The sequence below is a fragment of the Olea europaea genome, chromosome 21, assembly GCF_002742605.1.
Source record: "Olea europaea var. sylvestris chromosome 21, O_europaea_v1, whole genome shotgun sequence".
Taxonomy (NCBI): Eukaryota; Viridiplantae; Streptophyta; class Magnoliopsida; order Lamiales; family Oleaceae; genus Olea; species Olea europaea.
Genome location: NC_036257.1, coordinates 14,844,096 through 14,861,198, shown reverse-complemented (window position 1 = coordinate 14,861,198; position 17,103 = coordinate 14,844,096). Strand labels below are relative to the sequence as shown.

General features: G+C 35.3%; 1 protein-coding gene across 1 annotated transcript; it reads right to left on the bottom strand.

The window, feature by feature from the left end:
* Positions 1 to 11,626: 11,626 nt before the first annotated feature.
* LOC111370848 (transcription activator GLK1-like) lies at positions 11,627 to 15,176 on the bottom strand. The gene is made up of 6 exons (XM_022992743.1): positions 14,367 to 15,176; positions 13,849 to 13,989; positions 12,719 to 13,069; positions 12,471 to 12,518; positions 12,247 to 12,375; positions 11,627 to 12,030 (listed from the first exon to the last, which is right to left on the bottom strand). Exons 1-6 carry the CDS (start codon positions 14,820 to 14,822, stop codon positions 11,881 to 11,883), a joined length of 1,275 nt encoding a protein of 424 aa, XP_022848511.1. The 5' UTR covers positions 14,823 to 15,176; the 3' UTR covers positions 11,627 to 11,880.
* Between the last annotated feature and the right edge of the window lie 1,927 nt (positions 15,177 to 17,103).

Genomic DNA, 17,103 nt, shown 5'->3' with positions numbered 1-17,103 from the left:
CTTCCAAAAAATTGATTTTTTGATTGTTATTTCACTATTTTCAGCCGTCATATTTGACTTCTTCTCTCACAGGTGGACCCCACTTTTCTCCTAACGGTCAAAAAATCAATTCTCAAAATCACTCCCAAACAATTTCTTTATTTTTAGCCACCATTATTTGAAACTTTACAAACGAGATGGATTTGAGACGATGTAAAGTTGCTTGTGTGAATTCAATCATTAAATTGTAGTGTGTATTCAAGCATTACATAAATACAATATCCTCGAAGGGAAACAATCACGATCTTGCATGTCATAGGTAAATGGTTCAATATAACTAACATGATAAAATTGTCTCAATTATTATGGAATTACATCAAAAACAAAACAAGTTCATAAGCATATAAGAAAACTCACCTCATATCTTATTCATTTGAATTGTAGAAGAATGAAACCAAATACATAAGTTTTGGTCGTATGACACTCGGTCTAATGTATTCAAAATCTTACAGAAATCTGAATACAAAATATATTCTTAATTTTTTACGACGAAATGCGTTTCTATAGTGAATTTATATATGATATAAGATCAATATCTTCAATTTCTCAAGTTAAAAAACTATGTCAGTCCATTTTAAAGTTTAAAAATACTCTTAGGACGGATTCGAGGACCATCCACTATCTTTATCCCTTGAGAAAATGAAAATGACATTATTGAGTATTAATGGTTGTTGCATATTTTGAGGTTAATCTATAATTCATTAGAAGTGCCTTGGAGAGCAAGAAAATAAATAATAAATAGAAGTCCCTAGAATTTCTTGATGAGCAAGCAAAAATAGTAATTAAAAATTAAAAAAATCAGAATTTTCTAGAATATCTTGATAAACAAGTAATAAAATAATGAAAAAAAATCAGAGTATTCTAGAATACTTTCTATCACCATTTTGTGTGTATAAATAGGGGTTATCACTTTCAAAATGTTGTAACCAAAAATTCAAAAGAGGACCAACATCTTGCATTGTAAATCAAAAGCCACTTTGTAAAACTTTAATAACATTACTCTTCCTCCTTCAACTACCTCGTTCAATTAAATGACTCCTATCATTATTATCCCATATAAAATCTATTTAATCACTTCTATCTAAATTCATTTATTTCTTCTATTCAAAATAAAAACCTTCAGTGGTATTAGAGCTACGTTCGATTAATATTGGACGTAAGCCCATACTATGGCAGATGCTTTCTGTTCATCCATTCATATTCCAAAATTTAATGGAGACAACTATGATTTTTGGTCCATCCAAATGAAGAACTACTTTTTAGCACAAAATTTATGGGATGTCGTCAATAATGGGTATACTAACCCAGATGACATTTCCACTCTATCTACCGCACAAAAGAATGAACTTAAAGAGAATCAACAAAAAGATTCTCTAGAACTACTTGCTCTACAAATGAGCTTGATGGACATTTATTTTCCAAGAATCATGGGTGCCAAAACAGCAAAAGAAGCTTTGGATAAACTGAAGGAGGAGTTTCACGGCAGTGACAAAGTACGTACTTGCCGTCTTCAAACTTTAAGAATGAATTTTGAAAATTTAAAAATGAAAGATTTTGAGACCGCGAAAGATTATTATTCAAGAATAGATGAAATAGTAAATTAATTAAGATCTTATGGAGATAATGTCCCTCAAAAGAAAGTCCTTGGAAAAATTTTAATTACTTGTATAGAAAAATATGATTGAATTGTTGCAGCTATTGATGAGTCAAAAGATATAGATAAATTGACAGTTGCAGAATTAATGGGTTCACCATAAGCACATGAAAAAAGATTAGAAAGGCGTTATGAAATTAACACGGAAAACACATTTCAATCTAAAGTTAATATGTGGTTTCAGAAATCTAAAGGAGGTGGGAAAAAAATTAAAGAAAATTAAAGAAAATTATAAAAATAAAGAAACTCAAGAAAAAGAATTTGATAAAAGCAACAAGTATCCTTCATGTGGCATATGCAAAAGAAAAAAATCATTTGGAGGAGAAGGATTGTTGGTTTAAAGGAAAACCACAGTGTCGTCACTGTAAAAAATTTGGTCACAAAATTTTTTTTTGTTGTTTTAAACAAAATCATCAAACTAATTTCTCCGAAAAAAATGATATAAAAGGAAGTCTATTTTATGCCACTAGCAAAGATATGTCTGATGACAAGCTGGATACATGGTATCTAGATAGTGGTTATAGTAATCATATGACGAAAGATGAAAGTATTTTCTACAGTCTTGATAAAATCAAGGCAAAAATCAAGATTGGTAATGGAAATTTTATAGAGGTAACAAGTAAATGCACTATTGCTGTTGATAAGGTTCGTGTGGAAAAACAAGCACTTGCATATTTGGAACACTTGGATTGTCGGCGTTCGAAGAATTGAGTGTAACTTTTGCATACGGTGTCTGTTTTGGGCCCATAAGTACTTCTCGAAAAGGTAGCGACCGTTTTGGATTGAACACACAGTTTTGCTGTGATGTATGAGGGATTTTGGCCGTTTGAGATCGGTTGTTGGGTCAAAATCGCGTTTCATATTTATTAGTTCATCTTTTTTTAATATTTCTTATTTTTGCGTTGTAGCCCAGCCCATTTAGGGGCTGCTGACCCAATAGTTTACCTAATTCTTGTCATATTTAAACCCCTAAAAAACATGTGTTTGTTTTCTTGGTTGTGGAAGAATAAAAAAAGTTATTGTTTCTTGCATCAATTTGTGAAAGCGAATATTTGTTTGAGTTTGTAGATCAGATCTGCATCATCTGGTATCAGAGCATGGTTCGAGGAAAAGGACGTGCTAGTCGGGGTGGCCAGGTCGACGAAGTGGCAGATCTGCGAAACCAGGTCGAGGCATTAACAGTTCAATTTGATCAATTTATGACGTGGGCGGCGGAGATCGTACAAAACTGAGCGTCTCCTACCCCTCCATGTCCTACCCCAGTGAGTGATGGGGACGGGGGATATGAATCAGGCGAGGCGTCAGATGAGACGTTGTCGGAGGTACGTGGTGATCGTGTTCAACAACCACGTGCGCAACAACAGGACACAATTTATCGTTGGGAATCTGGATTCAAGGTGGATCTGCCTGAGTTTCACAGTGGAATAAAGGTGGATGAATTTCTTGATTGGCTGACGACAGTAGAGGAGATCTTGGATTACAAAGAAGTGCCCGACGATAAGAGGGTACCCTTGGTAGCGATCCGCTTACGGGGTCATGTCGCTACTTGGTGGCAACAACTAAAGCAGAATCGGATCCGTCAGGGAAAGGTGAAGATCCAGTCTTGGAAAAAAATAAAGAAACAGTTGAATGCGACATTTCTTCCCTTCAACTACACCAGGACCTTGTACCAGCGCCTGCAGAATTTAAGGCAAGGAAATCGTTCCGTGGATGCTTATTCCACAGAATTTTACCAGTTAATAGCGCATAATGATGTGGGAAAGTCAGAATACCAGTTGGTGGCGCGCTATATTGGTGACCTACGGTTGAATCTACAGGATATTCTTAATATGTTTTCATCGATGTCTGTTTCTGAGGCTCATCAACGTGCGCTTTAGGCTGAGATATAGGAACAACGTCGTTCTACAGTTGGCAATTCTGGTGGTCCACATGGAGGTGGGGGTCGAACATTCAACCCAAATCCCACATCTGGTAAGTCCCAATCCTCTTCATTAGGGGGTCGGGGTATTGATCGAAACACTCGGTCAGCGGCCCCTCAAACCGCTAACCCGGGTGGTTGGGCTCCTCTTGGTGGACAAGGGTATGGTAGTCAGTGTTTTGGTTGTGGCGGCTTTGGCCATTTGAGGAGGGACTGTTCATCCCAAGGACAATCACAACTAGATTTATTTATTGGAGGAGGGACACAAAACAATGTACAGGCTCATGCTCATGAGGTGAAGGAGGAAGACGAATCTGAAGTTGTGCATACAGGTGACACGGGTCCTCTATTAGTAGTACGACGGGCATGCCTTACACCTAAGGGGTCGCTTGAGGAATTGCAGCGAAATAACATATTTCTGTCCACTTATACCATTGGCGGGAAGGTGTGTAGGTTCATCATTGACGCGGGCAGTTGTGAAAACGTGATATCTGAGGCGGCTGTGCAAAAATTGAAACTGACCACAGAACCCCATCCTGCTCCCTACAGTTTTGCATGATTGAGATGAGGTAGTGAAATTTATGTTACTAGTCGTGTGTTGGTAACTTTCTCCATTGGCAGTGTGTATCGTGACAGTGTTTGGTGTGATGTGGTGCCTATGGACGCTTGTCATTTGTTGTTGGGCCGTCCATGGCAGTTTGATAGGGATATGTGTTATGAAGGGCATCGGAACGCGTATACATTCACCTTTTTGGATAAAAAAATTGTGCTACTACACTCCAAAGATGCTTAATGTATATCTTCGGTAGGGGACAGTAGTAACTTACTTTCCCGATCCTTGTTTGTACGTGAAATGTTGGCAGAAGGTGTCGTCTTGTTATTAGTAAGAACTGAAGCGACGGGAATGTCGACAGTTCCTATTATAAGTGAGGAGGCGGATCTTCACCCTAAAGTAGCCACCTTGATTTTTGAGTTTCAGGATGTATTCCCAGCTGACCTTCCACAGGGTCTTCCACCTTTGCGGGATATACAACATTAGATTTATTTAGTACCCGGTGCATCACTGCCTAACCGCCCACATTATCGAATGAGCCCGACAGAGCACGAGGAGTTGAGGAGATAGGTAGAAGAGTTAGTGCAGAAGGGTTACATCAAATAAAGTCTCAGCCCGTGTGCAGTCCCCGCGTTTCTAGTGCCAAAGAAAGATGGGAGTTATTGGATGTGTGTAGATAGTAGGGCCATCAATAAAATAACAGTTCGTTATCGTTTTCCGATACCAAGGTTGGATGATTTACTTGACCAATTGGTCGAGGCAACAATATTTACCAAACTAGATTTGAAGAGTGGCTGCCATCAGATTCGAGTCCGCCCTGGTGACGAATGGAAAACAGCGTTCAAAACACGGGAGGGATTATTCGAGTGGCTAGTGATGCCCTCCGGACTGTCCAATGCACCTAGCACGTTCATGTGGGTAATGAACCAAGCACTTCGACCGTTTATTGGTAAGTGCGTTGTTGTTTACCACCCTCAAACAGATGGACAGACTAAGGTCGTGAATCGTTCTTTGGGAGATTTGCTGTGGTGCCTAGTTGGAGATAATCTTCGCTCATGGGATCAACGACTTAGCCAAGCAGAGTTTGCGTATAATCATGCTCGAACAGGAGCACTGGTTTCAGTCCATTTCAGGTTGTGTATAGTATTCTACCCCGCAGCTCTGTGGACCTACTGACTCTGCCCTCTGAAACTCGATTGGACGGGACGGCTGTTGACTTCATTTGTAGTTTACAACAGGTTCATGAAGAGACACGAGCGAATCTGTTAGAGTCCAACCGTAAGTATAAGGAAGCAGCTGATCGGCATCGACGTTTGGTTGGGTTTGATGTTAGGGATTTTGTTTGGGCCGTATTGACTAAAGACCGAGTGCCATCAACTGAGTATTCAAAATTATCATCCTGCACCATTGGTCCAGTGGAAATTATAGAGAAGATTAAGCTCAATGCCTATCGCCTTCGACTTCCTTCTCATATACGGACTTCAGATGTGTTTAATGTGAAACATCTTTTGCCCTACCATGGTGATAACATAGAGGATGGTGCTAACAGTTCTTATTCGAGGGCGAATCCCATTGATCCCGGGGAGAATAACGAGGTTCATGTGGAAGAACAAGCACTTGCATATTTGGAACGCTTAGATTGTCGGCGTTCGAAGAATTGAGCATAATTTTTACATACGGTGTCCGTTTTGGGCCCATAAGTACTTTTCGAAAAGTTAGCGACCGTTTTGGATTGAACTCACAGCTTTGCCGTGATGTATGAGGAATTTTGGCTGTTTGAGATCGTTTGTTAGGTAAAAAATGCGTTTCATATTTATTAGTTCATCTTTTTTTTAATATTTCTTATTTTTGTGTTGTAGCCCAGCCCATTTAGGGGCTGCTGGTCCAATAGTTTACCTAATTCTTGTCATATTTAAACCCCCAAAAAATGAGTGTTTGTTTTATTGGTTGTGGAAGAAATAAAAAATTTATTGTTTCTTGCATCAATCCGTGAGAGCGAATATTTGTTTGAGTTTGTAGATCAGATCTACATCAACTGTTGACACAAAAAAGGGCAAGAGATATATCAATGAAATTCTCTTAGTCCCTACAATAGATCAAAATCTATTAGGTGAAGGTCAGATGATGGAGAAATGATATATATTACATTTTGAAGGAGATTCTTGCACGATTTATGACAAGAAAGATAAATCTCTTGTAATTGTAAAAGTCAAAAAGCGGGAGAACATATGCTTTTTAATCCAATGGAGATATACAAACAATGCGGCAATAATGGCACAAGTGGACGAGTCATGGCTCTGGCACAAAAGATTTGGACATTTCTACTTTCACGGATTGAAGATTATGCAGCAAAAGAGCATGATGAGAGACTTAGCAGTCATAAAAGAGATTGATGCAGTCTGTGAAGGATGTTTGCTCGGGAAACAACACCGGCAACATTTCCGTTCGAAAAATCTTGGAGAGCTAAAAAGTCATTAGAGCTGATACATACAGACATATGCGATCCGATGCTAGCTCCATCACATAAGTAAAATAGGTACTTCATTCTCTTCATTGATGACTACACTAGAAGGACATGGGTATATTTCTTACGTGAAAAATTCCAAGTATTTGAAAGTTTTAAAAGGCTCAAAAGTTATGTTGAAAAGCAAAGTGGTTGCAGTATCAAAACTATTAGAAGCGACACAGGAAAAGAATATACATCAAATGAATTCAACAAGTTTTGTGATGATAAATGAATGGAGCATCAACTCACAGTTGGATACGCGTCTGAACAAAATGGCGTGTCAGAAAGAAAGAATAGAACAGTAATGGAGATAATTAAAGTTATTCAAATGGAGAAATGTCTTCCAAAAACTTTTTGGGCAGAAACAGTAGCACTGCAGTCTACCTACTAAATCGATGTCCGACTAAAGCTGTGCAAGGAAAAATGCCAATGAAAGCATGGAGCAGACGAAAACAATCAGCAAAGCATTTCAAAGTTTTTGTCTGCATCTGCTACACACATATTCCACAGGAGAAAAGAGGTAAGCTACATGAAAAAATAGAAAAATGAATCTCCTTAGGTTATACTATTGAGTATATAACCTAAGAACAGAGAAACTAATTATTAGTCGAGAGGTTAAGTTTGATGAAGATGCCACCTACAACTGGGAGATTGGACAAGTCGAAAGAAAAGCTATCAGCATCCTAACACAACCACAAAAACAGGAGGGTGACGTTGAGGAGAACAATCAACTAGAGTGCCCACAACAAGCAACTATAGAAGAACTGTCGACTCACGTGAATCGTCACCAAGAAAAACACGAAGATTATTGAAAATATATTAAAGTTGCAACTTGATGATTGTTGAACTTGAAAGCTATGAAGTAGCTTCAAAACAATCTAAATGGAGAAAATCTATGGATGAAGAAATAAAAATGAACGAGAAAAACAATACTTGGGAGCTTGTAGATCTTCCCCAAGATAAAGAAGTCATAGGAGTTAAGTGGATCTACAAGATAAAGTTGAATGCTGATGCCTCAATCCAAAAACATAAAGCAAGGCTAGTTTCCAAAGGATACTCACAACAATTTGGCATCGACTACACTAAGATATTTGCTCTAGTTGCACGTCTTGACACTATAAGGGTGTTGATTGTACTATCTGCACAGAAAAAGTGGAAGATTTACCAGCTAGACGTCAAATCAGTATTTCATAATGCCTATCTTGAAGAAGAAATTTATATAGAGCAACCTCAAGGGACGTGGTACAAGATAAAGAAGATAAAGTTCTTAAATTAAGGAAGACACTATATGAATTAAAGCAAGCTCCACGAGCTTGGTATAGCAGAATAGATAATTACTTCATTGAGCAAGGATTTAGGAAAAGTCAAAGTGAACCAACTCTATACATCAAAAAGCAAGGTACAAGCAGTACACTTATAATCTCTTTATATGTTGATGATCTCATTTATACAGAGAACGATGAGAAGATGATCGAGAAATTCAAGGCAGACATGTTGAAAACGTTCGAGATGACTGATCTATCATTAATGCACTATTTTCTTCAGATTGAGATAGCTCAATTTGAAGACGGGATCTTCATTGCTTAGAAGAAGTATACACTAGTCCATTAAAAAAATTCAAGATGGAAGGCTGCAATATAGTAGCAACATCTTTGGATAGCAATAAATCTCTCAGAAAAGAAGACGGTTGTCCAAAATTAGACAACTCACAATTTCGAAACTTAATTGGAAGTTTGCTCTATCTCACAGCTACAAGGCCAGACATAATATATGCAACCAGCCTACTTTCAAGATTCATGCAAAATCCAAGTCAAGTTCACTATGGAGCTGCAAAGCGGATACTGAGATATCTCCAAGGAACAAAAGACAATGGAATAAGTCTACACCTGACTCAAGACTACTTGGGTATACTGATAGCGCTTAGGCACGATCAGTAGATGATACAAAGAGCACATCAGGCTATGCATTCACACTAGGTTCCGGAATATTATCTTGGGCATCAAAGAAACAGGCAACGATTGCACAATCATCAGCTGAAGCAGAGTATATTGCATCAGCAATGGCAACGAGTCAAGCTACATGGCTAAAGCGCATACTTGAAGACACGGGAGAACCATAAAATAAAGTAACCGAGATCTACTGCGACAGCAAGTCAGCAATAGCAATGTCCAAGAATACCGTATTCCATAGCAGAACCAAACACATTGGCATCAAGTACCATTTCATCAGAGAAGTTGAAGCAAATAAAGAAACAGAGCTCAAACATTGCAAGACTGAAGAACAATTAGCAGATATATTTACGAAGGAACTACCATGAGCAAAGTTCGAGTTATTACAAGAAATGATTGGAGTAATCAAAATATGCACCAAGGAGGAGTATTAATGGTTGTTGCATATTTTGAGGTTAATCTAGAATTCACTAGAATTGCCTTGGGGAGCAAGAAAATAAATAATAAATAGAAGTCCCTAGAATTTTTTGATGAGTAAACAAAAATAGTAATTAAAAATTAAAAAATCAGAATTTTCTAGAATGTTTTGAGAAACAAGTAATAAAACAATGAAAAAAGTCAGCATATTCTAGAATAGTTTTCACCACCATTTTGTGTGTATAAATAGGGGCTACCACCTTCAAAATGTTGTAACAAAAAATTCAAAAGAGCATCCAACCTCTTGCATTGTAAATCAAAAGCCACTTTAAAATTAAAATTACTTTCTTCCTCGTTCTGCTATCTCGTTCAATTAAATTACTCCTATCATTTTTATCCCACATAAAATCTACTTAACCACTTCTATCTAAACTCATTTATTTCTTCTACTCCAAATAAAAACCTTCATTGAGTTCAGAGTCTAACAAAAATTTTGTTGGTCTCCCAATTTGGAGTGGCAATAGTTGGTCTCTCTCAGTTAATGTGTAAGCCAACTTATATGAAATAAATTAAGGAAACTTGCGAGAATGATATTTATATTTCATGATTTTGTCCATATATCATCTGCCATTGTCCACGATTATTTATGAGTAGTCACATGTCTTCCACGACAATTAATTGGTCCCCATGCTTTTTGCTAGGCAATGTAGGTTCATATAAATAACAACAGCAACATTGTAAGACAATTGAAGTAATTAGTCCAAGTATTTTACAGTTTATATTATCAAACATGTCGACATAGGTTTTTTGATATCATGCATACGATAAGTTGTCATTTCATTTTTGTACAATTCCATTTCGTCTAATTTTGTTTTTTGAAAATAGTATCACTTAAACTTTTAATTTACTCGACGAATAAGTAGCTATTTCTTAGAGATACATTATTTTTGAGTTAGAAATTGTAAAAATTTACATATGAAAGTTAACTAGATTTGACTGTAAATCAGATGACTGTTAGAAATTAGAAATTTGTTTAATGGACTCAATTTGTCACATTATAATAAGTATTCAAGCATGGCCATTTGTTGCTACCTTTCTTCCAAAAAGTATTTGTTACTACCTTTCTTCCAATAAGTAAAGTAATTGGACAATAAATGATTTTATATCTAAAATAAAGACTAATCAACAAGCAGTGACTCATAATTATATCAATCGTACTGGACAATGTAAGTAATAGTAGAGTCATACACATGCATCTCACAACCAATGGTGTCTCGACATCTGATTTCAAGGTATTGGTGTTAATTAACACCATGGTCTTGTAGGATATCAGACCTTAAGTGGAGGTGTCGACAACCATACTAGCCACAAGGAATTAATACCATGTGCAATGATACTAGTATCGATAACCCTAGATGTTATAACCCAAATACCAAAATTCGTTTGACACCTTCGTTTTTGTATCTCGTGTGACCGTGTTGATGGCTATAATATTTATACAATCATTTAGTGTTTTTGCTCATCTGTAAGTAATTATAATTGAGTGTAGAAAAGCTAGTAGCTTTATTTTCTTTATCAATCTGCTTATCAGACCAGTAGCTCGCTTTTTGTCAACTGCTAACTTATTCGTTAGACCTGAAATTTCAGAGGATAAAATTTAATTACCGTTAGTAGGTGGAATTTTTAAATTTAAATTGGCTTCCAATTTATAGTTGAAATTAAGGGTTTGCTGCAATTGATATAACTTTTTGATTGAATAATGATTATCCTAATTATATTTTTTGGCTGCTATTTTTCAATAATTATACATGGTAAAATTTCTTATCGGTTAATAAATATTTATAATATTTCTTGTTGCTTAATAAATATTTATAATTATATAGGAATAATTATTCTATCGATCCAGAATCGTATTGAATTATTTTATTATATAAATTATTATTATCATTATTATTAACTCTAAGGCAATTTTTTGCAATTACCCTTTCTATTTTTAAGAATTTCATAATTATATTTTCTACCCCTCCCTTTTAGTAAAGGTATTTATAAAATTATATTTTCTCGACAACATTTTCTTCAAAGCTTTAATAAGTATATACCAATCTTGAGATTTTACATTGTTGTAAAAATACGAGAGAATGAATTGTATTTTCTGTATTGACAATGTAAAAATAAGAAAGGAAAACTGAAAGAACTAAAAAAAATATTTTATGTCAAATATAATATACTTAACATAAATACAAAATAATATTTGTGAAATATAATATATTCAGCAGTTGTTAATAGAAGTGCCCAATAAATATAATTTTTAAAATAAAGCATTTATAGTTGATTAAATTGAGTTTTCATTTGCAGAATAATGTCCACACCATAATATTATTTGTCCTAATATCATAAATTATTCTGGATTGCAGAAGAGTTATAGAATAACTGCACGAAGTTCAAATAGGACTATTCTATGAAATTTGGTGATTCGGCCGATTCAATATGTAGTCGATCGAGTCCAGTCTTATAACTATGAAAGCAACGGGAATATTTAAATTGTGTAGTGATGTTTTGAATAAAAGGAAAAGATTACGAGTAGCAAAGATTTAGAGGTTCCGCCCGTGAAAACACTCTCATACATATTATACATTACATTACAGAAAATTAATGTCTCATGTTTGATCACATGCATTGTTCTTGCATGCAAGAAAACAAGAACAGTACAAAAAAAGGGAGAAAAATGGCATGAAAATTAAACTATTGTATTCATCGATCTTTGCTGGAAATGTCGTCGAATTGAGGGGTTTTAACATATATATGTTCTTGGCTTAAAAAAACTCCACAACGAAGATGGAGAATTCAAGCACAAGATGGTGGTATTTTTGATATTCCTTGATGTTGCAGCTCCACCATAACACCATCAATGGATGGAGGCTTCAATCCAAGTGGAAGTGGCAGCCATGGCTTTGATAAAGCATCTCCAATTGCTGCATCTATACTCTCCTTTGACTGTTACAAAGTTCGCATGCAAAAAGGTTTAACAAGAAAAATCCATAACATAATTCAATATATATCATTTATTTAGGAAAAATGTTATTCGTCACCATGGTGATGATCATCAATAATTACTGTCACATAAACCGTTGATGATCACCGATGAATAGTATTACTCTTTAATTATTTGCCATAAATTTGAATGGAAACAAAGGGAAAGAGAAGCATCACCGGGTGAAAGTCCAATGGAGGTTGAGGCAGTGTTTGTCCAGAGGGTGGTGCCGCTGGGACAACAACGCCGGTTTCTATTTTGTACATGGCAGGTGGTGGGATGCCTGGGACCGGTGGACTCGGAAATCTCTGCTTGCATAAATAATGGAGTTAGACACCCCCAAAACCAAGTATAGATACAGTTGAAAAACACTCCAAAAAAGTACTAAGGATTGAATTATTACCGTGGATGGCATATGCGGTGGGAAGCAAGGCGTTCCTGGTGTCGGAATCTATAAGTAGAGACAAAAAAAATGCCATTTGAGAGGGTCAATAAGGTTTATAATGGCACTATTCCATGACAAGGATTGTAACTTTTCCATAAATTTCACATTTGTTAGTCAACCGTAAAAAAAGTTGTATATTGGATTCAAAGTATCGTGTTAATATTACTTAATAAATTCCAAGGTCTTTTTGTGTCTTATGCACTTACACGCTGGTGATGGGAATGCCAAAACGGGTCAGCAGCCAGCGGCCTTGCATGAGGAGGCTGACCTGCTACCCAAGGCGGCGATGGGGTAGCAGGCGGCGGCGGCAAAGGTGCTAAATGTTTAGGCCACATGTTCATCACGGATTGGTCAACCGAAGGGTGACCCCATACATGCAAAGGTCTAAAATGAGGCATTGGTGTAATTGGAGGGAATCCCATTGTGGGTGCAAGCGAAGGGTTGACATCTCTCTTCCCAGCCCTGCATGTGGCGGTGCCGTACATTTGCCGCCTCTGACTCCAGCTCGCCGCCTCCGCTTCTCGAGCAAGCAAATGTTTCCGATGTGAACGATATTTCTGCATAATTTAAAGAAAATTACTTTTCAGCATGCTTATTTTACTTAATTAATAGCTTATGAAAATAAAATGCATTTAAGGTTGATTTTGTTCCATTAATTTTTCTAAATTAAATAATTGGAATCCACCTTATTATACCCGAGGAAGTGGCTATTTGAACTAATCCCACTTATCTATATGTCCAGATTTTCATTTTTCCATGTGAGATAGTCCATAAAATATTAAATTTTGAGGAATTGAATTTCCAATATGTGAAGAATGAATTTTCAAATATAATGTGGAATTCTTTTTTCTTTGTAAGAATATGAAATCTTGTAAATAATTGAGGTGAAATGAGAAAAAATTTTCTTCCACCAAATTAACTTTTTACTTCGAGACAAATAGTTGAAGGACAAGAAATAAATCATGCAATGCCAAACTTTTTTTCGATATTTCAACATCTTGTATATTTTGAATTTTGTATTTTAGATGTTTTGAAAATCCTTTAACTATTTTTTAAGTGCAAAATGAATTAAGTTTAAGCATAATCACCTTGCCCTATATATGATTAGATCAGCCGTTCAAACTAATAGACTCCAACAAATTGTAACATAGGAAAACATTCGGCGATAGTATCTTTGTAGACGAAAATCTGGGATTTTGATAAAATATATTTGCTGAAAATTTTCAATTCATATGCAAAAGAAAACGAAATACATGGAAAAAGAAATTTCTAATAATTTCTAATCATAAATAGGAGAAGAAATTAAATTATTGAAGAAGGAAGATTCCAGGAATACCTGAAGATGGCTGGCGATGTTATGGCGAGTGAGACAATCAATCCCCATAAGCTCCAAAATCCTTGAAGGGACAGCCTTATCCACACCAAGTTGCTCCACTGCTTGCACAAATCGCCTGTGTAGCTCTGGTGTCCAATCCACCTACATGCAGTTCAAGAAAATTCTTCATCTTTTCTTGGGATAAGCTGAATTTATTTATAAAAATCCACAAAATTTTGTCCATCACTCGCAATAAGGTACTTAAGCACAACATCGGAGCAAGTAAATGATCTGTATTCAAGCTTCACCACTACCCAATTATAAAAAGTTGTACACGTGATGCCCTAAAAATTGAATCCACCCAATTCTCGTGAGGGTTTTTTCACATGAAATTTGTAAAAACCATAAATATGAAAATGGTTGATATGTATATAGTCTTATGGATAAATTCCTTTTAGCATTTGATGCATAAAGGGCTTCTAATAAATGAACACATGAAACCTAACCCTAAAATTGTTGGATAAAGTATTCTTAATTACCTTCACTTTCCTCTTCCCCGGTTGATTTTTCGATTGCGCTGATGATTTTCTTCCTTTATCAGCTTCCTTGTTAGATTGATTAACTGCAGCAGATTCTTCCCTTTTACTCACCGTTTCCTTTCCAAGGATCAAACTCGACACTGAACCAATATCCGAGGCAGCTTTTTTGACCCGACTCTCATCTACTCTCTCAACTGATACCGATAAAGGTGTTGATGAGTTAATCTCCGATTCTTCACCACTACTAATTGAGAATTCAGCGAGAATTTCAGGGTCCATCTCCAAATCTGGCAACACATCTCCATCGTTGATCCCAACAAAAATATCATCAAAATCAATACTGTCAAGCAAATTCCCATTAGAGAAATCAGGGAACTCATCACCTCCCATTGAGAAAGTCTCCATCTGACTTTCCCTTTCATTGTTGGTGTTCTCCAAAGGCGATATGGCGAGCATTAATCCAGTGTTTGATAGAGCTCAATATTATATAGTATATATATACTATATAAAATAAATATATTCAATTCTTTTACATGCAGAGTTGCAGGTACTTTCCTTCCCGCCGGCAATCGGCAAACTTTTGCCCTTTTTCCGATGAATAGACCGACAATAAGTGCTAAATTTGGTAATATGATTCTTGTCGCTGTTTTTTCAGTGAAAGAAAACGGATCTCCACCACAACTTGTATTGAGGTCTGTCAAGATGTTTTTATGTTATTGTCTTGTCTTGGCTTGTTCTATATAAAATATAAGGTTTGTGGATACCCTTTTTTTGAACTTTAAAAAAAATCTTAACGGGCTTGCTCGTGAGTTGTATTAAAAAATTTTCTTCAACAAGAGAGAGAAAGAGGGATCAACTTGACATTGTCAGATAATAGGGATATGTACATATTAATTAATGTATATCTGTTGTAGAGTAAAAAGAAAAGATGTTATCATGCAGTTGAGCTTTGTATGAACGATTGATTTCTTCATCATCATGTTTTTCCATTAATGACAGAAGGAAACTACTAAGAAAAGGGAAATGTTGCAAATTGCAGGTGATGTTGATATGTAGAAATAGAAATACAATTAATCTAACACAAATATGTTGACTTTTCATTAAGAGAAGCAGTTTGTGAGCCACTTCATTCCCTTAATGATGCGCAAAGCCACATGTCCGATATATTGAATATGTGATTGATGTCAATTGTGTTATTCTTAAGAAAAGGTTAAAATAATTAGTTTTTTTCCCTCCTTTAATTAACGACTTAAGGTGACATGTTTTGTTATTGGCAAAGAAGAAGCTAACGCATAAAAGAAAAACTTATCCTATTCAAGGACATGAAGTACAATAAAAGGTCAAAAAATTACACTTTATATGCCTTGATCATACGATGAGTGTAGTATCTCTGTGGATTGTGTTCAATCTCGACTTCATTGTTGGATGGAGATCTTATAAATTTATTGCTAAATCCTAAATCTGAGTAATTATTTCTTGATAATGTTGTGTCCACAAAATTAGATGTTTATTCCCAAAAAAGAGATTATAACCCCATACATGAGGTATTCAGTGAAAATTTTCCTTTCCCGATGGGAGAATGGGTTCGTTTTGGATACTAATCCTATAGGGATAATGATGTTTGACTTATGAAGAATGATTAAGTCAATTTTTCTGAATTATACGTTTTTATTTTACAATGAGTACCAAATAAATGAATTCTATTAGCACTGATGGGATTTATAATAATTATATAAAATGAAAAATGGTTTATCCATACTTATTTTCAATGATTTTTTCTTTTAAAATTTAATTATGAAATATATTAAATTGTGTGTCATGTCACCGGTGCTTAACATAAGCTAAACACCGGTATTTAGGAGATCATTTTCGTGTGTGTGTATTTTAAAGTAAATGAAATATACTGATGAAGCATTAGTAGGTTTTCTAATTAAGATGTGAATTTTGTAATTAGTAGGTTCATTAATTGTGTTTTGGGTCCCATTAAATGATTTAGGGAAATGTATATTATAATATATGATCAAGATTTTTTTAAAATGAATATATGCTAGTATCCGATTACAAGTCAAAGAGGCGATTGAAAAAACAAATAACAAAAACAGCCATAAGGTACTTAAAATCGGATGAGAAATGGTTAATCATCAATCATTTCTTTATAATGTTATGTCCCACAAATAATTAAATGATTATTCACAGGGAACGAGATTATAACTCTACATACAAGATATTTGGTAAAAATTTTCCTTCTCGAATGGGATAATGGATTCGTTTCGGGTACGAATTGATAGGAAGAAAGATTTTCGACTTATGGAGAATGATTAGTTGATTTTTTTTTACAAGAAAAGAAACGTAAGTTAAAAAAATATAAAGACTTTAATTAGTTACATAGTTGGATGCTTTCAATTAGTGGAATATTGCCATAGTCGACATTATCTGATTTTCTAATTCAATTAATAAATGTGGAACACAAATAAAAAGGTCAAACAAAAATTTAAGAAAATTACCAATGAAAATTAATATTCTTTTTTATTGATTTTATATCGAGTTTATGATAGGTTATAAATTCCATGGTCCGTGATATAGTTAAAAATGTACCAAGACTTGTCCCTTTCCATTAGCTATGTCTGCTGTGCTTGCCCTTATCCTATGATGCTATTCACATCCCTTTCCCTTTCCTCTTAACTTTAAATACATGTCCAAATTGAGAAACTTCAATTTGAATAGTTCAAAATCAATA

What these genes read in the sequence shown, in the direction of transcription:
- LOC111370848 (XM_022992743.1), bottom strand. Translation starts at nt 14,822, where the DNA reads ATGCTCGCCATATCGCCTTTGGAGAACACCAACAATGAAAGGGAAAGT. An exon ending in CGGGGAAGAGGAAAGTGAAG is followed by an intron (nt 13,990 to 14,366) that starts GTAATTAAGAAT and finishes AACTGCATGTAG; the next exon opens with GTGGATTGGACACCAGAGCT. An exon ending in CTCCATTGGACTTTCACCCG is followed by an intron (nt 12,031 to 12,246) that starts GTGATGCTTCTC and finishes ACTTTGTAACAG; the next exon opens with TCAAAGGAGAGTATAGATGC.